This window comes from Arvicanthis niloticus, chromosome 9, assembly GCF_011762505.2.
Source record: "Arvicanthis niloticus isolate mArvNil1 chromosome 9, mArvNil1.pat.X, whole genome shotgun sequence".
NCBI classification, from domain to species: domain Eukaryota; kingdom Metazoa; phylum Chordata; class Mammalia; order Rodentia; family Muridae; genus Arvicanthis; species Arvicanthis niloticus.
In genome coordinates, this window is record NC_047666.1 from 56,699,442 (window position 1) to 56,720,062 (window position 20,621).

A 20,621-nucleotide genomic window follows, 5' to 3' on the forward strand; every position below is an offset into this window, starting at 1 on the left:
CCTTGAACAGATCTTATAAGAAACATGGATTAGAAAATTTAGAAGAATATAAAATTCAGTCTGTGAAATAATATCAGAGTTTAAAAGGAAGATTAAGACTATAACAAAGACTCACTGAGCCTTTTGTAAAATCTATGTATGGCAGAAAATATGCTAATGTCTAAACTCTAGACAAAAACAACAATCGTTCTACAAAACCCCGAAACTCACTGATGCTGGGTCTGAAGGGTCTGTGGACTGCTTTCTAGCCTACAAATGTGAATGAGACGAGATCCCTGTGGGTTCTCCCTCTTCCTCTGTGGGGATTCTCACCTGTGGGAACCAAATGGCATTCTTTCGGGAGAATCTAGAAGACTCTGAGCTGTGGGCAGACAGTGGGAGGAGGAAGGAAGGTGGGAACTTCAACCACTTTGTTCTAGATTAAGGCTGCTGCAGCCAGGAATCTTTGGCCCCTTTTCCAGTAGTGGCTCTGGCTCCTACTGGAGTGACATGGTACCTTTCTGAGGGACGTTACTCTCATTGCCCAATATCCTGAGTTACTTGATTTCCACCCAGGAGACTAACTGGCCTCTGACATTACAGGATGGAGACGAAACTCATCATAAAGATGATGCCATGAGTGCCATAAACGGGTTCACGAGATAGCTCAGGTGATTTTCCTGGTCCTGTTTACGATCAAGGCCAGGATGACCTTAAGCTCGATCCTCCAAAAGTTGAAGCCAACTTAGCTCTTCTTCCTAAAGGCACCAAAGAATGTCTCTGGTGCTGGAGATGGCTTTTTACATGTAGGGCCTCTCTGTGTACCCTAGGAAGAAGACACCATCTTGTTTTCTTTGTCTACTATGTCCATCATTTTCTTGTCATTTGGAGCCACTGAGGCCTGGTAACAAACCCTGTGACTGTAACAATTATTCAAGGCTACATTTTGTTCACAGAACCCTCAGCAGAAGGAGAAGAGATGTCTGCCATCTTCTCTTTAAGATGACAGAGGTGACTAAAAGGTTGCAGGCAGCTATCCATGGCTTTGTGGCATGCCAGTATTTGATGGCATGGCACAGTTGCTGTCGTTGGTTCTATGACAGAATTCCTCCTCAGTTTAATTGATGAGTGTCAGACCATTGGTCACTGCCAAACTGATGAGGAATCACGGAGATTCTGTCCCTCTGCAACAGCCTGAAGATTCTCGGCCCAGTGAACCACTGATTATGTAACGTAACTGTGTAAGTTGCTATAGTCAGTTCTGAGGGCACTCCAACCAAGCTGCACCATTGACATAAGTTACTGGTTCAGGCTAGCTACAGATCAATTGAGAAAAAAAAAGGATTTGAATTACAGGGAGACAACTGATCGTTATGTTGGCTGATATCCTTTAAGAACGGTTGGATATCTCCAAATTTTAGTTGAAGGCAAGAAGTTGCTCTTCCTATTAAAATGTATGTAACAGCTAACATTTGAAATTGTCACCCAATTTCACACAGTTACAACTCAAATAACTCGAAATTCTCAAGGGCGAATAATTTATCTCAAACATAATTTCTTTAAAAAGTAAAAATAAGCTGATTCTGTAAATATAGATTCATAGGCATTGTTTGTCTGACTGTGACCTTGTGACAATGACTGAGCAACCTTGCAGAAGCCATTAGTCTGCCTAGTCACAGCACCCTCTGTATCCCAGGTAGTGAGGCTGGCTTCTGGGTATAAGGTTTTCATCTCACTCCGTCACACAGACTGGCGCCACCATCACCCACCGCTGGATTTAGAAGATAGAGAGGAAGGAAGCCTCCACTGTTAGCGCTGCAGACATATGCACTCTGTTTTCCTCAATAATGCTCAAATGAAAATGACAGGTCTGTTTTTAAACATGAAATAATATAAATTGGCACTGCCAACAGCTTTGGAATGGGGATTTTCGATGTTATGTGTTTGTATACACATGCATGTATGTATGTATGTATACATACATACACATACACATACATCTACTAGACTAATCTATATATCCATTTAAAACCTTACCACTTTTTTAAGAGAGAAAAAAGTTAATGTTTTCTTTTACTTTTTTATATGTTTGAGTGTTTTGCTCTCATGTATGTCTGTGCACCATCTGGGTGACTGGTGCCCTTGGAGGGCAGAAGAAGCATATGATCCCCAGTAAGCCACAACTCTGGTGTCACTTAAGAAAGTCCTTAATGAGCCAGTGCTGACTGTTAAATCCATTGACTGATGAAAGGAACACAAAGAGGGAGGCTCACAAAGGCAGGATGGATGGTCGTGACATGGAGCTGAACTGGAGGCAAGGGGCTTATTTAATGACAGCTTCTTCGTTTACTCTGGGGAGGGAGGGACCCTGGGTTTCTGCTTTGGATGGAGAAGAAGATACTAACTGAAAGGGGCGAGGGGCAACTCTAAGAGGGTAGAAATATGGATGGTGGTGGGGAGTCGGGTGGTACAGGCGTCCTGAAGGGTTTGGATGCTCAACCACACTGGTGTACTGCTGGCTACACATGCTCATCAGCTTGCAATGGCAGCTTACATACTCAGAATCTGCTTCAAGTGTAAGAAACTGATTAATGGGGGGTGCTTAATCTTGCTTCTCCAATTGTGTTGATCCATTACGTGGTGCGTTAGCAGTGCCGGACAAAGTTCACACCTGCTGTTTGAACAGAGATTTGCAGTAGTGAATGCAGAAATTGGAAATGAGAGGAAAAGATGGCTGACCCCTGCCTTTCATGTCATCCTGGTCTGAAGCATGGGGAAACTGAATGCCTCCTCCAGTTTCAGAGCACAGGTGGCTGCAGCTATCCACTCCCAGGGAAAGCAGCTACGAGGGGCAGGGACACCCTCCTGAATGGCTGCTGCTCAGAGCCCGGGGAACAACACCCTCCTGGAAAGCTGCCGCCCAGAGCCCCGCCTCTTACCTATTATGCCCTCCTGGTTGTAGCAGGTCTTGTGCATCTTTCCCATGAAGAGCTCCAGGCCGATAATAGCATAAATGATGATGACGAAGAGCACGAGAAGGGCAATGTGCAGCAGAGGCACCATGGCCTTGATGATGGAGTTCAGGACCACCTGGAGACCTGTGCAACAAAAGCATCCACAGTAGCACCAGCGGAACCTCCACCTCCCCTTTTGAGCCAGTGCGGCCTTAGGCACCATTCTAACCGGACCCCCTGTAATCTTCTTAGCAGCTCAGATAAGAGTCACTAGTCCCATGCTTTAGCTGAGGAAACAGAGGCTCAAGGTCACAGTCAATGAATGACAGAGCTAGAATCTAACTTCAGGTTGGCTTGACTCCAAATCTGTCCTGGAGGCACATCAAAATAAAAGGATCGGCAGCAGACATTGTACTTCTGAGGGGGAGAACGTGTTGTTGTTTTCATCCGTAACTATTAAGATTTTTAAAATAGCCCATCTCAGAGACACCCTAGTGTGTCTTGTTCTAGAGTGGAGCTCAGTACAACGAGAACTCACTGTGACTACCCACAGCCTCACAGGACTTAGTCATCTCAGGTTTCTCTGTGGTGGATTACCAGAGCCTACCACCAGCCCACCTGCTCTAGAACATAGAGCAGCCTGGTGGAAAGGAATCCAGGAGGGTGCAGTTTCCAATGCAGAAGCTACCTTACCAGCAGGGCATGTCAGAGCCAAGGGTATAGCTCTAAAAGCACCTTTTAAGTAGTAGTTGAGGGGACCACTGGGTGTCGTGCAGTTCTACCAGGGGTCACATCATCTAAAAGTTAAGCTCTATAAAAAGGGATTTCTTATTTACCAGCCTGGAGTTTCAATTTGGGGAATGAAGAAAGTTCTGCAGAATACATGACGCTCACACAAATATATAGATTGCCCTGGAGCCATACTCATAAAAGTAGTTAAAATGGAAAACTTTGTCCTGTACCTTTCACCAAGAATAAACTAATTCTACCCAGATATCATTAGGAGGAAAAGAAATGAATGGACAGCGTGGTGGAGAATACTCGTCCTACCAGGAAACCCCAGAGTTGGCGGCTTGTTCTGCTCTGCCATGGGAGAAAAGGATGGGCATTTAGTGGCTGCACTGAGCATGCTCACTAGGAATGATGCCAGGAAGGGACTGCAGCAGAGTGTTCAGGTGCTAATAACAGGATACTCTGAAGCTAGGGCAGTTCTGTTAGCTTTCTGTGAACAGCAAGTACACTACGTGTCCACATTGCAGGAGATCAGGATGAAGGCAACCTAAAAGAACATCATCCCAGGGGACCCTCTACCACACACGGGAGGGCAAAGCCCCTTGTGAGTCCCACATGGGGCTGGCTCATTTTTAGTGTCTTCATATGGCATGTCACCTTCTCCCTATCTATCCTCTCAGACACCAAGGTCTTTCTCTTCTGTTCTTGGGCACTTATCTGTGGCCCCATTCCCTGGATAACCACAGCTCGCTCACATTTCTCAAGCTCAGAAGCACACACTACAGCTCTGAGCTGTGGCCAGTGGTTTCCATGAGGCTGATTAGAAGAACTCTCCCCGGCTATTAAGCCGAGCTGATGAAAAGAAAAAAAAATTAAGAAAAGAAAGCCAGAATAATTTTACCTGTGAATTAATGTGAGCACTTTGCAGCTCCCATTAGAGCAAGATGTTTTCAGATCCAAACGATTCCATTAATTAGCCATTTGTACACACATTAGCGTTAAAGTCTGCCAAGCCATGAGGAAAGCTGAGCTGCAGAGCAACTTTCAGGAGAGGCTGAACGGCTGAACGGTGCTGAGGAGCCTTCTGAGTGCTCCTCCCAGAAGCTGGGAACCTCATATCTGGCTGTCAGCCCACCGGGGAGGGATCAGGCCTCTAGTCCCAGCAGCTTCAAGTGTCAAGCGACAGACAGGTGACAAACGTAGAAGGAGCTGTGATCTGGGCTGAAGCCAAATGGGCCACACAAAAAGCCACTCCAAAACCTTTAGCGCCTCTTAAGAGCAAGAGCAGGATGTCCTAGTGACCCACAAAGCACTGTAGAGCCCATCCCATCCCTCTCTCCATATGGCCCCTGCCTTGTTCCTCTCTCTAGAATTCAGTCAAACAGCATTTTGCTCAGATTCAAAGATCCCTCAGTCATGTGCCACAAAACATGTGGTACCAGAGGATTCTAACGGAGTTGAAAGTGCCTAATGCTTACTGATATGACCGTCATAACATCACTGTACAAGCATGTATCCCTCACGTGACTGGTGCTCCCTATGACAGTCGAAGCATGACACATGCAGTGATCAGTGTGTGATATTTAAAGATGGCAGTGGATGGCTATGTGGCTGCTTAATGTGTTGACTGTGCTGTCAGAGTTTGATCCCTGGGAGTCACATGGTAGAACGAGAGAACCGATATTCACAAGTTGTCTTCTGACCTCCACATGTGTGCAGTCACACACACACATACACACAATTATCAATCAATCAATCAATCAATCAATGTATAACTATGATTAATTATTTTTAAAGTGCTCATAGTATACAGTGTCCTGTGTGGTACCCTCAGTAAGTAGAGCATCTTGCACTTGTTACATCTCTGTATCAAGAGGCTTTCTCCAGCCACTGACCTGGACCAAGGAGGTTTTTGTGAGTGTGCTGGAGGATGTTTCCTGGATGATGGAATCACCTGAGGAACATTTCTCAGACACAGTATTGTTAAGGATAGGGCAGTTGTACCTCCATCCCTTAGCACAGCCAGGGGGAGTGTTTCTTCCCCTCTTTCCACCACCAAGGCCTGCCTGTGAGGCACATCCCCTGAGCACTTGGTAAACATTTATTGACAGTGTGAGAAGAGTGTCCTCTGAGTGGCTACAGCACAGTACCTACTGGGCTCTACAGTAATGGAATCAGTTGTCTAGTTGGTGTAGGATGGAAAGGTGAATTACAGAACCATGGGGCACCAACAGTTAGGGAGATATCAACTGGAAGCCACAGAAAACCATGGTTACACTCAGCTATCAGCAACGACAGCTCTGTTCCCTGTGCCCCTGCCTTGATGGTGGGCATACCATCCATCTGAGCATTGGCCCAGGTGGTGAATTCCCCACACTCTCCTGCCAATCAGTTCCCAAATCTTACTAGCTTGAATTTGAACTACTAACAGATATACATAAATGATTTTACGAAATAAATAATACATGCTAATTACTGAGAACTCAGAAAATACTTATGAAAGAGAAATTAGAAAATGAAGTAGGGGAGTGTACAATTGCTCCCTGTCTCAACCTCATGAATGTTTGGGGACTTCAGTGTGTGACTCCCCTACATCCTTCCCACCCCCACTCCCACCTCACTATCCTCTGAGGTGTTCAGTTAATCAGCCTCTCAACTTTCATGTCTTCCCTGTCCTCATGCAGCACATAGAGTGTCCCTAAGAAAGGACACACTGAAAGATGTCATTTTTGAAAGCACACCAGTGATCTCTGTCATTTACAGATCCAAGTTCACCTCTTCCTTTGCTGTTTTGGCTTCTACGGTTCCTAGTTTCTCCTTACAGTCCAGGAGCGTGCCCAGCCATCTGGAGGTCCCTGGCTTCATGCCTCTCTGTTTCAATGTTTGCTGCTTCCCTGCCCAAAATGCTGCTCCCTGCCTGCCCTATCCAGAGCCCCTTGAGTCTCACCATGTTTTCTCATCTCTGTATTCAGGCATGTAGCAGAACTCACAGAGTGAAATAACACTAAGCTCAGGGTGTCTTCAAACTCAGCAACCAGGGTGTCAGCAGGCATACCAGCAAGCACTGTGACCATTTGGAAAACTAAAAGTGTTACATCAGAAGATAAGACTCATGGGATGGGACAAGGACACTGGTGATGGGGGCTTGTTGATGTCAATGATTGTCACATGACTTAAGGTGCTGTTTTGAGGACAATGGGGATAATTATTTAGGTATGACCACAGGATAGAAGTATCTAGGAAGTATCCAGGAACAAACAGAGTCCATCCAAGAACAGACCTATGTGTTCAGCATCCTTCGGGCAGCCCACTTACTGAGTGCACTCCTGTGAAAGGGCTTGGAGGACTGCAAAGACTGGGTGAAGGATTATTCTACTGACACACCAAAGCCCTGTGACACCACAAATCGTGTCCTGAGAACACCCCAGCTGGGGTGCAGCTGTCATTATTCTACTTCAATTATTCTAGTTCCTTCTGGTCACAATACTGAGAACCAGATGCTATAAACCAAAGCTGACAAAGTGGTAGAGAGAGAGGAAGTGACCTTTTTACAGGGGCCCAGATACTAGATGGTGGCACCGAGAGCCGAAATTCAATTTCTCTGGGGTGGGACATGAGTTTGCATTTCCAACTAAGTTCTGGCAACTACTGATGATACTTGCTGCTAATCCAGCCACCACTGTGCAAGGCAAAGCCCGGAGCAGCTAGCTGGTCAACCGGGAGCCCCGGCAACCACATCACAGCCTTCCTGAGATGCTCTGAAGCAGTTGGAATACTGTGGTATGTATGAGTCGATTCTAGTAATACTACACTTTAATTAGTAAAGCATGAAATGCCCATGCTGGATACTGAGAAACAGACTGCTAGCCTGACTGTACTACAGTCTCACTATACTTACTGTACCAACAGTTACTTACTATGCTTTTTGTTTACTTAGTTTTGAACATACGGGCACTGAAGAGGATGGCACAGGAAGACATATTCCTGTACCTTTCACCCCAGGAGCATATGTGGTGAGCACCAGCACTAGGAAATATTTAGCAGAGTTATGGATGAGACCAAGGACTACATCCAACACTACAGTACGTACATATGAAATACTTAGCATAATTATTTTCTGACAGTGGCCTCGACTGTCAATCCCGACTTTACAGCATGCTCAGGGCCACCTGTCACCTCTCACCAGCCAGCCCAGGACTATGCCTCCAAACTCTCTCCTCGTCTATTTGTTTATGCTTACACCTTTTCTTATAAAAACACTTCTCACCCTGTTTCCTCCACAAATGTAGCTTCAGTTCTCTTTGACCTGGACAATTAATTCTTTACACATTCTTTCAAAGACCTTTTTGAGTGCAGACTATGTTGGAAGCACAAAGATGTAGGCCTGGCTACAAGCAGCTTTTAGCTAGATAGGGAGACAGATATGTGGCCAGCTGATTGCAGAGCCAGCTAACTGTAGTCCCAACAATTATGAGTGGAAGTGACAGTTAGGACAGTATGCGAAAACTTTGCTCAAGCATAAGTAAGATGAAATATCAACATGGAGACAGGGAGGTGGGCATGAAGTCCCACCTAGCCCAGGAGATATTGCCATTTATCAGCTCGTGGAGAGGAAGGGTGAATTTTCTATAAGTGTATGACCCTTGGTAGACTGACCATATTCTAGGGCAGGCCCCATAGTAAAGAGTGTTTGGGCAACACAAACAGGTCTTGATGGAAAAGAAAGAAAGTGAGAAGAGGGAGGGAGGGAAGGAGAGAGAGAGGGTGGGGAGAAAAGAAACCCCAACGTTGGGTAGGAGTTTCAGGAGGCAAATACAGCCAAATGCATAGCATGAAATTCTCAAAGAATCCATAAAAACATAAAAAATAGTTCAGTAGTCACCACCAAACCAAGTCAAAATCTACACAAACGTTTTCTTTACCTTCTCTTCTAATGCTTCTCCTGTCATGCCCTACCCTCCCAGGCAGAGTAATATCCTAGGGGAGGCAGTAATCACCCCCACCCTGATAGGTGACTGAGGCTCCCTGGTGACAGGGAAAGGAGACAAAGACCACCTGGTGATGCCCTCAAGGAAGGGTCTGGCAGCACAAGATATCTACGTGTACTTTCTTCCCTTCCACTGAGTTCTCACTTGCTTCTCCATCCACTGAACCAAACTGGAAGCTGGAAATCGAGGCAGCTTACTAAGATAGTGCCTGTGGCTGGCATCCCTGGGCAGATAGCAGAGTGGGGAGGAGTGGAGAGACAATAAGATGCAGCAGAGAAGAGCTAGAGTAGGGGTCAAAGTGTCAGACCTTCTATGTGACACCATCACTTATCCATTAAAGCCGGCAGGAGTTACTTGGAAGCCTGCTGAGCTTTGCAAGCCAATAGCATCCTTTATGAGAAGGTGATAATACTAATAATGTCTGACCCTAAGTCACTAGTCAACTGTAGGTCCTCATCCCAAAGCAATAGCTAACCCAGTGTAAAGTACATGAGGTACCAGCACTGATGGATGTGCTACTCACAGGCCCTACGGGTTATGGTTATGCTTGCTTCTGATCTATAGGTACCTGTTTATACTCACTAGAAATTAGAGACACGATGAATAGTCAGAGTTGAAGTCTGCGATTTCCTTTAGCGAATGGGACAACAGACACTTATTAATGGTCTCATAAGCCTAATGGCTTTTGAAATAAAGTAGGGAGGGAGTAAAAGAGCTCTCTTGGGTTAATGAGTCCGAGCCACAGTGAGCTTAGGGATGCTAGTGTATTGTCTCCCTGGAAGAGCTTCCCATTGCAGGGAAGCTGCTGAACACCAAGAGACAGCTGTGTCCCTGGGAAAGATGGTGGTTACTCCGCTCCCCAATGACTTAGAAACATTAAGGGTCACTAAAATACTCACCTTCAGTGGACTTTTATATTGTTATATTGGCAATCTGGATTAGGAAGAAAGGCTCAGAGAAAAAGACATAAAAGGAATCTTGCTATCAGAAGAGAACTGAACATGGAAGAGCGGAGACAAGCTGATCCAAAGTCAGCTCTCTTCCTGAAGATCTGGCACTTGCTGGGCTCTGTGCTAGTCTGTTATTCTTATCATGCCACCGAATTTCCCCGCAGCCCTCCTAAATCAAAATAAACCAAAATTTGGATGTAATAAATAACCTATCCAAGGCTATATATCTGCCCAGTGGTAGAGTTGAAGTTAAAAGCTAAAACTCTGAAGAACATTCCTTAGCAAGTGTGCAGACAAAAATTCAAAAATGAGCTACATACCCCACCCCCATATACACTGTGCCATACCAGGTGACGGTCTATGTCCTCCGGTCCTCAGTGAGGCCTCATGGCTCTTAACAGCACATTTCCCATGACAACTCTAATCTGCCAGAAGTCCCTGCATCCAAGGGTGCCACCCTTTCCCTCCTCCTGCTGCTTGCGCACTGTATCCTTGTGACACACACACAGAGTAGAAGCAAACCCCCTTGGGCAACTTCCAGGGGGCTCATGCACTAGGTTCTACTGTTTCTTATTCTCCTAAAAAAATCTGCAGAGAGTGAAGGCATCACACAGGGTGATTCACCATAGGCCAAGCATCCAGCCAACTGCGACTCAGGACAAGACACAGACCATCCCTAGCTCTGTAGACATTCTGTGTCTTTCTCAGTCAGTGTCCCCCATTATGTCAAGACAGTCACTGCATTGACAAGTTAAGATGTAATTAATCATATATAATCATCATGAATAAACGTAGAAGAAACATTTAATAACTGCTTGTTTTTTTATCTTCCACTTTTCTGGACTTCTCAGTTTTTGATTCTTGTTGAACCTCGGCCTTCTTTCTTCATTTTCTCTACAGCTCGATAATTCTGTTTTCAGCTGTGTCAACATTCACTTTGAAAATTTTTTATCTTAGCTTGTATAGTCTTTACTTCTAAACCTACATCTGGCTGTTTCTCACAACTTCTGGTTCTCTGAGAAGCTCCTGACCTTGTCTTTGGTGTCTTTAAATGCAATAGACAACAATCTACATCCTCTAACTGAATAATATCAGGACCTGGGTCTCCCGTGCATCTCTTTCTATTGTCTATAGTTTTTGTTCATTTTCATTTATTTATTTTGTTTCCGTGCGAACCTAGCTATTTTATATAATGAACTAGACCTTATTTTCACAAAACTGCGTTCCAAAATAATTTGACAGCTTTGATTGTGTTGTATTTCTCTGGAGACTTTTTCATGTTTGTTACTGTCAAACATCCTTTCCTAGTGTTATACAATTTACAATGTTTTCTAGCATATCAAATACTGTCTTCATCCGGACAGTTGATCCGAATTACCTCGCATGACATTGCCAAAAGCAAAGATAGCCTGCTCTTCTGAAGAATGACATCACACAGGCTCTCCTTGCTGTTTTCCTGGAGACTTCACTCTCAGAATTAGAGACTCGAGTCTCTGAATGTATGTACAGATTCTAGAAGGTTCTCTTAGGACCATACCTTGGCTATCTGCAGAACGATCGTCTAACAATAAGATTAGCCAGGAGGGCAGGCAAGACGGTCTGGTTACACGCATCTCAAGTTCTCATTCTTTATAAAAATGCACAGAAAGTGCAGTGTTGGGGGAAAACGATGAGTCCCCTATGGATTTGGTGGCAAATCACTCACTGCAGAGTTACCAGGTTGAATTACCAAGTGTGCCTTTTACATCTTTATACATATTTCTCCAACAAATACTTTCCTATCCCAGTGTTCATAGCTTTCTCCTGGCTCGGGTGCTGGGAAAACAGGAACCATGGTTCTGTCTCTGTTCCCTATGGTGATCCTGTACCATCTACTCATTCTCTTACAAGTTGAAGCAAAATGCTCATTGCCTCCTCGTTCTGGCCCACCTAACACAGCAATAGACACTCTGCCATTGAAAATTTTCATAGAGGTAGAAACCCCACAAACTTAAAAAAAATCATACAATAAAAGCGTCTATATATTTTCAGGTTAGGAAGTTGGCTCAGTGCAGGTAAAGCTCTTGCTGTGTAACTTGAGAGCCTGAGTTTGGGTCCTTAGGACCCATGCAGAAGCCAGGTATGGCAGAGTGACCCTGTGATGCCAGTGCTACACGTTTGAGGAAGGCAGGTCCTGAGGGTTCACTGGTGCACCAGTCTAGCTGGCATGGGGAGCTTCAGGCTAAGTAAGTGACCCTGTCTCAAATAAGGTTGAGAAATGAATAAGGAAAGATATTCCAGCATCAACCACTGGTCTTCACACATGACTACATGGGAGAGAAATTATCTATCTATCTATCTATCTATCTATCTATCTATCTATCTATCTACCTGGCACATAACAATAATAAATGTATATTTTAGATCTGTGAAAAATCAAGCTATTTTGCCTTCTGCCATTGATGAACCAAGTCCCCCTTGGGTTTGGCTTTCAGTGTCTTTACAGTAAAGACATGTCATCATCATCTATGAGAAATCCCTCTTGGTTCTCAAATTTGCTGAATTGACATTTTATAATTATCATAAAAAAGAAATTCTAATCTTTCTATCCTCCAGCTACTGCTCTGCCTTACACATAATAAATTCTCAATAAATTTGTGAGGAAAAAAATCAATATGCAATATTGAATGTATGAGAATATTTTTTATAACTGTTAACAGAGGAATCATTCATTTTGTAATTTAAATTAAGTACACTTCAATTTCTACACATTTCAGAGCACCATGTACCAACTATCCATCTCACCATAAACATTTAAAAAGCTGAACAAAATAATGGAGCAGCTGTTTCTATGAAGTGGACATAATGTTTATAAGACTGAATCCCTGAGATACTTCGGTGAGCACAGTCATCCTGACTCTGACAGTAGACAGACACTTCCCTGAGCCCCAAGTCCATTGGACCACTGCCCAAGTACAATGGGGTTGGATTGGAACCTGAGAAGCTAAGACAGTTTGATGGGACATCAGCAAGGAACTGGGTAGGAGATAAGGGCCCCTAGAAGTTTGCGTGCAATGGCTTTGAACAAGATTATACATGTGCAACTACCCAGTTGCATCAAATAGCAGCCAAGGGGGAGGGCAGAATGGAGGTGCCATAGGTGTTATAATCAGTGCCTGAGGGCAGCGGGTGGGGTAGGGGAGGGAGAGGAGTGGTAAGAGGCTGGAGCTCTGGCCCTCTCATACGGAGAGCTCAAGTGAACATGTCAGTGAGGCCTTAGCATCCGACTCCGGTGTCAGAAAGGGATATTTGAGGGGCAAGAACCTTATGCTACGGTCCCTGAACTTTGACTCACTAGGACAAATCTGCAAACCAGGCCCCAACCAAGTGCAAAGGGGGATGGGATAGGAAGGCTGAGGGGCTTGGTTTTCAATTGGTCCATGCCAACCAGCATAAAATCAGGTCTATACAAGCCCAGAAACGAAGCTTTTAGCTGAAGAATTAAAACGCTTAGGAAGACAGCAGATTCCAGACCTCAAAAAATCACCAAGTAAACAAAGAAATGGGAACATGTGATATATATCCAATAAAAAATGAGACTGCATATGTTAGATTTAACAGACAAATATTTTTAAATATTTGTTATGTTCACACACACACACACACACACACACACACACAAGAAAACATATCTAGTGAATAACAAGTCTACTGTATTAAACTGAAGCATGCCATAGTTTCTTGGGAACTATACAAGGTGACCCAATTAAAGCTCTATAAATTAAAAAGCAACTGAGCTGAAGATGGAAATAAGAAATTCACTGAATAAGCTCAATGAAGCTAGAGATAGCCATCAGAAGAAACAAACAAACAAAGACAGGTAAGATGGAATGACAAAGGAAATTATTCAATCTGTGGAACACAGACCAAAGAAGAATTGGGGGGAAAACTGAACTAAGCTTTAAGGACAAATGGAACAATACGTGATGGCCAAACATGTGTGCATGTAGAACACCAGAACTAAAGGTGAGAGTGGAGCAGACAACAGTGTCCGAGGACATGAGAATCCACTTCTACAGCAGGAGACCCAGAAACGACAGGTAAGCGGGCGCACATAAAACACTGTTTCCGTAATCTACTTGAGCCATTTGACTGTGAAACAGTAATATGGGGGTGTGATTATAAAATATGTATAGCTACAGGACAGGAGGTGGTAAAGAAAGTATATTATCATAAAGTTGTAAGATTACTACATTTGCACCTATATCTGTAAGATCTGCTAGTTTCAGTGACTGTCATTTGTACCTCAGAAAAGTTGGTATAGTGTGAGCCTTGACTACATCCTAAAGGCCCTACTGCCCTGGGATGGTCTTGCTGAAGGTGGTGGACACTTTAGAGGTAGGATCTAGAGGGAGTCTTTGGGTCACAAGTATGCTTTTGATGGGGATTGTGAGACTCTAGTCTTTTCTTCTCTCTTTCACATCCTAAGCTGTGGTGCCGCTGTGTGTGTTTAGCTAGTAACTGCACCAGTCAGGTGTGTAAACGAACTTGAGAAAGGCACGGAGCGCATGCTCTGCTCATCAGCCACTTCCTGGAACTTTCACCTCCCAGAATTTTCATTTCATTCTCTCTTCCTTTTCCTTTCTGGCACGAAGCCTGAGTGGACCTTGTTGTTAGCATTTGTTCTAATTAAGTGTTATCCCTTGCTATGGGCTGCTTGTTTTGCATGTTTGTGATTTCCAAGAGAGGGCCAGGCACAGAGATGAGTCACAGAGCTGCAGTTCAGGAGGTTTAAGGATCTCACGTGGTCTTTATGAAGGCATGCCACCTGCTAGTTGTCAACACACAGACAGTGCTTAATCATGACTGTTGACTTCTCATTTGCCATTCTTCCTACTTCTAATCATGCCTGTTGACCTATCATGTGGCATCAGTTCTACTTCTGATCATGCCAGTTGACTTATCATGTGGCATACCTCCCACCTCTGAATTGTCTGATTGCTGCAATCTTAGGAGATAATGACTGGGGAGATACGCACGAGGTCATACCTTGCTAATGACTACCAAAGTTCCGAAATTTACATCTCAAGAAGGATTCTTAGATCACTGTTGTTCTCTATTTTCAAAATACAAAATGACAGTGCTCAGGAGTCTAATAATAAAATAGTTTAACTCTCTCATTTCACAGAGAAGAGAGCTGAAGACTCTGGGACAAATGGACGTCAAGTAGCTTGCCCACTGCAGGCACAGACCCACACTCTGCTCACCTGCAGGTCAACTTCAGCATTGAATCCAGAGGCAGCAATAGACCCATGTTTCATCATCGCTTGTAGCCCAGGGAATTCAGGAATTCGTGAAATGCAAATGTGCTCACAACTTGACTCTCAGCTACCTCATTCTCTCCAGCCAGTTCTGTTGGGGGTGGGGTGGGGCAGCCCTGAGCATCCTTCTAGACTGCATAGTCTTTACTGCCCATCTCCCTGCATTCCTTAGAGTAAAGCACTGGAGGCTATCCTTCCTGCCTATAAATCAGGAGTAATATCCCTGCTTCCTAGACCACTGGCCTAGTTAATCACCGAATCCAGCTCTCGATGGTAAAGCTTACCTTGAGGCTGTACACTGCTTTGAATGAACCATGTCCTGTTACCACCTGCTACCTGGTTCTCGTGTGAAAGGTGTATTTTCATTACTGGGCAAGGGCTATACTCCATAGTACATTAAACCTTGCTGTTGGTGGCATGTATTGTTTGTAACTGATATTTTTCTCTTACCCTGCTCTACCAAATAATCTGATTTCTCCAGCTTAGTTATTTATTTCTTATGAAACTCATGACAGCAGAGCCAAGAAGGCATGAGATGCTCATTGGATGAATTCACTAACTCTGTGCCCTTTCGGTCATTTTCTCTTACAAATGCTGTGGCTTGCCCAGGGGTGGACTTAAAAGGCTTTATTGCTGGAAGAGAACAGGGCTCTACCAGGAAAAGGCTTGTTCTTATCTGTGCTGTGCAGATTATCAGTTTGTAGACAGAGAAACTGAGGCTGAGCAGGAAACAGAGAAACCGCGGGCAGCAGAGCCAGGGCTAGGTCTGTGGCCGAGGCTTGTGCCATGGGAGGACCTGGAAGGGAGAAGATGAGAGATGCTCCAGCTAAGGAAACAGCGGGCACCGGACAGGGCTGTCTGTAGCCAGGTCAGGAGAAAGAACAGCATTTTCCCCTCGCAGCCATGGTTCTGCATGGTAGCCACATCAGTATCAAGACCTTCATGGGGCTCCTTGAAACAAACCAGGCCCAGGGATGTGCACAGAAGCTTGTCTGGGAACTCACCTATGTGGACTGTGGAAAAACCACGCTGTTCATAGCTGCCCTCTGGAGTACCCTGAGAACCACCATCCTTGGCTGCCTCTTGCTACATGGTAGACGGGGATGAGTGTTGTGTTGTATGTGCCATGTGTGTTTGCACAAATGTGTGTTAGAGGCACAGAGCGCTCTACAGAATCTACAAAATTAGGGGCTCACCATGTTCCCTGGCAGATTCTTGCAGAGAGCATAGGAATCTAAGTCCTGTCTGCTCCCACCAGAGAGCCCTATGATATTGTGAGCCCTGAAATTTGCTGGCTAAAGAATTCGCATTTGGAGAGTGGACATTTGGTTGACAAGGTAGCCATGGTTGCTTCCCAGGTGGACATTCTGACTCAGGAGGAAGGGTAGAAGGTTAATGATTGTGACAAGATGTAGTTATTCCTCCTGCTTCCTGGGAATGAGGGGTTAGAGGAGGTAGGCTGGGCAACGTTGCAAGGTTGATTCTGAGTAGAATCAATTGTTTGCTAGGGCCTATGCAGGCTGAGCGCACCCTCTCTCTACTAGAAAGCAAATGCCCTTGGGTCTTGAAAACTGTCTGAGAGCAGTGATGGTGGCTTGAATCATGACAATTATAGACCATGAAGGTGTAGAAACATTAGATAGTCCCATCAGGCTGATCATGGGGAGCACAGGCTCATCAGTATGGCTACCCTGTGGTTACTAATCCCTAGGCGGGGAAGGAGAGAAGGAACGGGAACCAACTGAGGCAGAGAGTAGGTACCATAGTTACAAACAGGTCCCCGGCTAAGTATGCCTCGCTGTGGTAACTAGACACACAGGTGAGTCACTGGCTTTTGTGGCAGGTATCTTAACTACTATGTTTTACAATTTCTTTATTTTCATCTACATGTGCGGGTGTTTTGCCTGTTTGTATATATGTGTATCCCCTGGTGCCTGGGGAGGTCAGAGAGGGTATAGAATTAAATGAAAATGGAGATAGGGATAGTTGTCAGACAATATGTGGGTGCTAGGAACTGAACCTGGGTCCTCTGTAAAAGCAACAAGTGCTATAAATCACTGAGCTATCGCTCTAGCCCTTGTAGCAGAAAGATTAAGTTAAAGATTCTGTCAGTCACTCTCTGTTGCTATGAAGAAAGACTGAGAAGGTCTGCCTAAGGAGGAGATGTTTATCTTGGCTCATGGTTTCAGAGGACTTGCTCTGTGGTTAATTGGCCCTGCTGTTCTTGAGTCTGTTGCAGCACAGTGCATTGTGGTAGACGAGCAAGACGGAAGACACCCAGTCAGCTCACGGTGCTGTATCATTCAGGGCATACCTGGAGAGCAGCAAAGTTCTTGCTGTCCGGCCCCACCTCCTAAAGGCCTACCACTTTCAAATAGTGCTGGAGCTCAAGCCTTTAACACATTGGTTTGGGGCAGCTTTGAAGATCTAAGAAACCATAATTAACAGTTTCATTCTTCCAACAAGAGTAGAAAAAGGAATTCTGGTGTCTTGCTTTGGTCTGACTCCGCCAGCTGAGTCTCTAGTAGGTTCATGACACTCCCTATGGTTCAAGAACTATGAGTGCAGACACCTTGTAACTAACTGCTCTGGTCATCGCTCTCTCCGGTGCAGTCTTTAAAGCTTTGCTAGTACAGAGGACAGCAGTAGCTACTTAGGGACTTGCCTACAGCCATGATGCTTCGTGTCCACCTCAGTCTGCTCCCTGTTCACTTCTTGATGCTGCTCACTGCTTTCTTGAGTGTGGGGCTAATGGGTTTATGCTGGCTAGGGCTGGTATGTCTTGGTAACCCAAGCAGATAGCGAGCCTAAAAGTCCACATCCTTCCATATCCACCCCTACCTCTTATCTATAAACTACAGGGCCTATTATCTCCAGTGTGTCCCATTGCCTGGTGTTGTGGCTGGCTCCCAGATAATAATGGGAGGGAGCCTAATTGTTGCCCCTCTTCAATGGAGACAGCTTTTCAATTCCTTTTTCTATCAGAGCAACCTAAGGGATGATCTCACACTTCCATCTGTTGTCTACCTTGATTCAGTACACCCTTGGAAGGTCTTCTCTAGAAGGACACGTGAGGGTCACGTGGGAAGGACCACTGCTTACTGTTCCTAAGTACCTCATATACATTGTACATTCTGGAGCACTGCTCTCAATATTCATTGTTCACATATACTGTGTCATGCATCTTGCTATGAGTGGCTTATACATCCATACATCATGTATGCCTCACACTCTGTTCTTGGAAAGAACAGAGGCCTCACAAAGAGGAAAGTCTTTACAAAGCAACCACATCTTTCCATTCTATGAAATTTCATCATCAGTGGAGTCAGTTTGATTTTTACTATAATCAGCTCCTAATCCCTCCAGTGTACACCACACTGTCTTTTCTCTTTGCAATGTCCTGGTATGTCACTCCTTTGTTTGTCTGTTGAGATCCAGCCCAAGTTCTACTTGCTATAGGAAGTCTTTCTGATCCATGGTCCCTACTCCTGGAAGTATGGTATCCCCAAAGCTTACTCAATATAATGCTCCTTAATCCACACTTAAATATTCTTTGGAATCTATAGTTTTTATTTTCTGTGTCATTTTAATGAGTATTTTTCCTACTACAGAACCTTTGAGAACACACAGCATAGATTCACGTCTGTACCTTGGCTGGAAACTTCTCCCATAAGGTAAGGTCTAAAAGAGGCTGGTGGGTGAATCACAGGCCCATACTCACAGTCTTCCCTCTCCCTGCATAATCTTCAGTCAAGCATCCAGTCACATTTCATACATATGTTTAAAAACAGCAGCAGCTTTTGGGGCACCTCGCCCACATAGTTTAGAGCTGCAAGCTTTATAAACTATGGAATTAACCTTTTTTTCTTCTAAGAAACGTGCATCCTAGACATCATATATAACATCTTGTCTATTACTGAAGCTCACACAATTGCCATGGAGATCCAGTGCAACTGAGAGTTCACACTCTGGACCAGTGAGTGCAGCATACACACATCTGGGCCCCACAGCATCAGGAGTGTCTGGAGAGCTAGGCAATCTTAGCTTCCATGCGATATGGCACTCATCCTAAGGGTCTGAAATGATGTCCACACTTGCTACAGCACTCGTCCACCACTAAGGATGTGGTAGTGAACAGAGATGCTGTAAACTGTGACCCTGGTGATAATGGAGGACAAATGAATAAAGACATAATTAGTATGGGCTAGGTGGCATGTAATGTGAGACAATCAAGACAGCACAGGACACAGGGAGAGAAGAGAATGGCTGACAGTGGGCATCGAGGACATGCTAGGAGATGATATCTCAGAAGAGACGAGAAAAGATGAGGAGGCATGTGAGTGGCACCTGACTCAGCAGAGAGTTTGGAGTTCTACTGGGATGTCAAGGAGGCTGAGGAAGGCAGAAGCTGGGCAGACTAGAGGGAGGTGAGGATACAGAGGAGGAATGGGAGACGACATGGACTCGAACTCCAGCTTCCATTCTGGGTGGCTTAGGGAAGCCTTAGAGGGTTCTGAGTGGGGCAAAGGCTTGGCATGACTTGGATTTCAAGAGGGAAATATAGGCTGCTGTATTCATCTTAGGCTGTGTGTAATGGCTAATCTTGGCTTTCCATTTGACTACATTTGGAATTAACTAAAACTCAAGCAGCTGGGCCCATGAGAGAGACACTTTTTTTGGTTGGATCATTTGAGGTGGAAGACCAATCTTAAATGTGGATCTTTGGTCTTCCCATCAGGAGACAGGCATTGGTGTACTGTTCGTACCACAGCCTGTAAATCACTCTAATAAATCCAATATATAACCTAACGGATACACTATGATTAGGGTTACATGTCAAGGCAGAAAATTCTATCCACATGAGAGGTGATGGTGGCAGGAAAGGAAGGAATGTACAGACAGCAAGAAATCAGTTCTTGATATACTTTGAAGGTAAAGTTGATAGAATCTTCTGATGGATCTGATGCCAAGAATGAGAAGAAGGAAGAAAGTTGAAGTGTTCAGCCTGAGAAAAGAAGCTGGAAAGTGTGTTAACATCTCCTAAGGTGCAAAAGAATTGGGGAAGCTAGAGAGTAGCATCGGGGCATGGTTATTTACCAACTTCATTGGACATGATGAAAGGCATGAAGTGGTAGTGGGGTGTGTGACTCTAGAGCTTAAGGAGTCTGTAGATAAGAATGTGCTGTGTGATGCTATGAAGCTGGATAATACAGGATGACTGGGGAACGAGTGTAGATGGAGGAGAGGCACCAAGACTACATCGGGAGCGCTCCAGGGCTACGAGGGAGAAGAATGAGGAAAGAACAAGAAATCGCAAAAAGGAAAAGCAAGCGAAGCAAGGGCAGGACTGGGAGCAAAGAGTGTCTCAAATGCCAAGTGATGGGAGGTTCGAGACCAGGGAGGGTCAGCTATGCAGAACTACCTAGTGCACAGAGAGATAAAGGCCAATGGGGCTGCAGAGATGGCCACTGGAACCACTACTGTAGAGAGGTGGTCCTGACAAGAGATGTTCTGGCAGAGCAGGGGAGAAGAAAGCCTGGAGACAGATGTGTAGCAAAGAGAGGGAGAAGAAGAAATGGTGACAACATGGGCTCCTGTGAGGTGTGTGCTGGCTAGTTTATGTCAACTTGACATAAGCTAGAGCTATCTGAAGGGAGGGACCTCAGTTGAGAAAATACCTCCATAAGATGGGCTGTGAGGCATTTCCTTAACTAGTGA

The 20,621-nt window shown here is 44.8% G+C and overlaps 1 protein-coding gene across 30 annotated transcripts in view; it reads right to left on the reverse strand.

The window, feature by feature from the left end:
- Positions 1–20,621, reverse strand: part of Cacna1c (calcium voltage-gated channel subunit alpha1 C) — a 610,552-nt gene that overhangs the window by 166,744 nt on the left and 423,187 nt on the right. For all 30 annotated transcript variants that reach the window (XM_076940415.1, XM_076940412.1, XM_076940413.1 and 27 more), the window contains one exon: positions 2,919–3,077. In XM_076940415.1, coding sequence (XP_076796530.1) covers positions 2,919–3,077 — 159 coding nt within the window. The remainder of the gene's footprint in view (positions 1–2,918; positions 3,078–20,621) is intronic.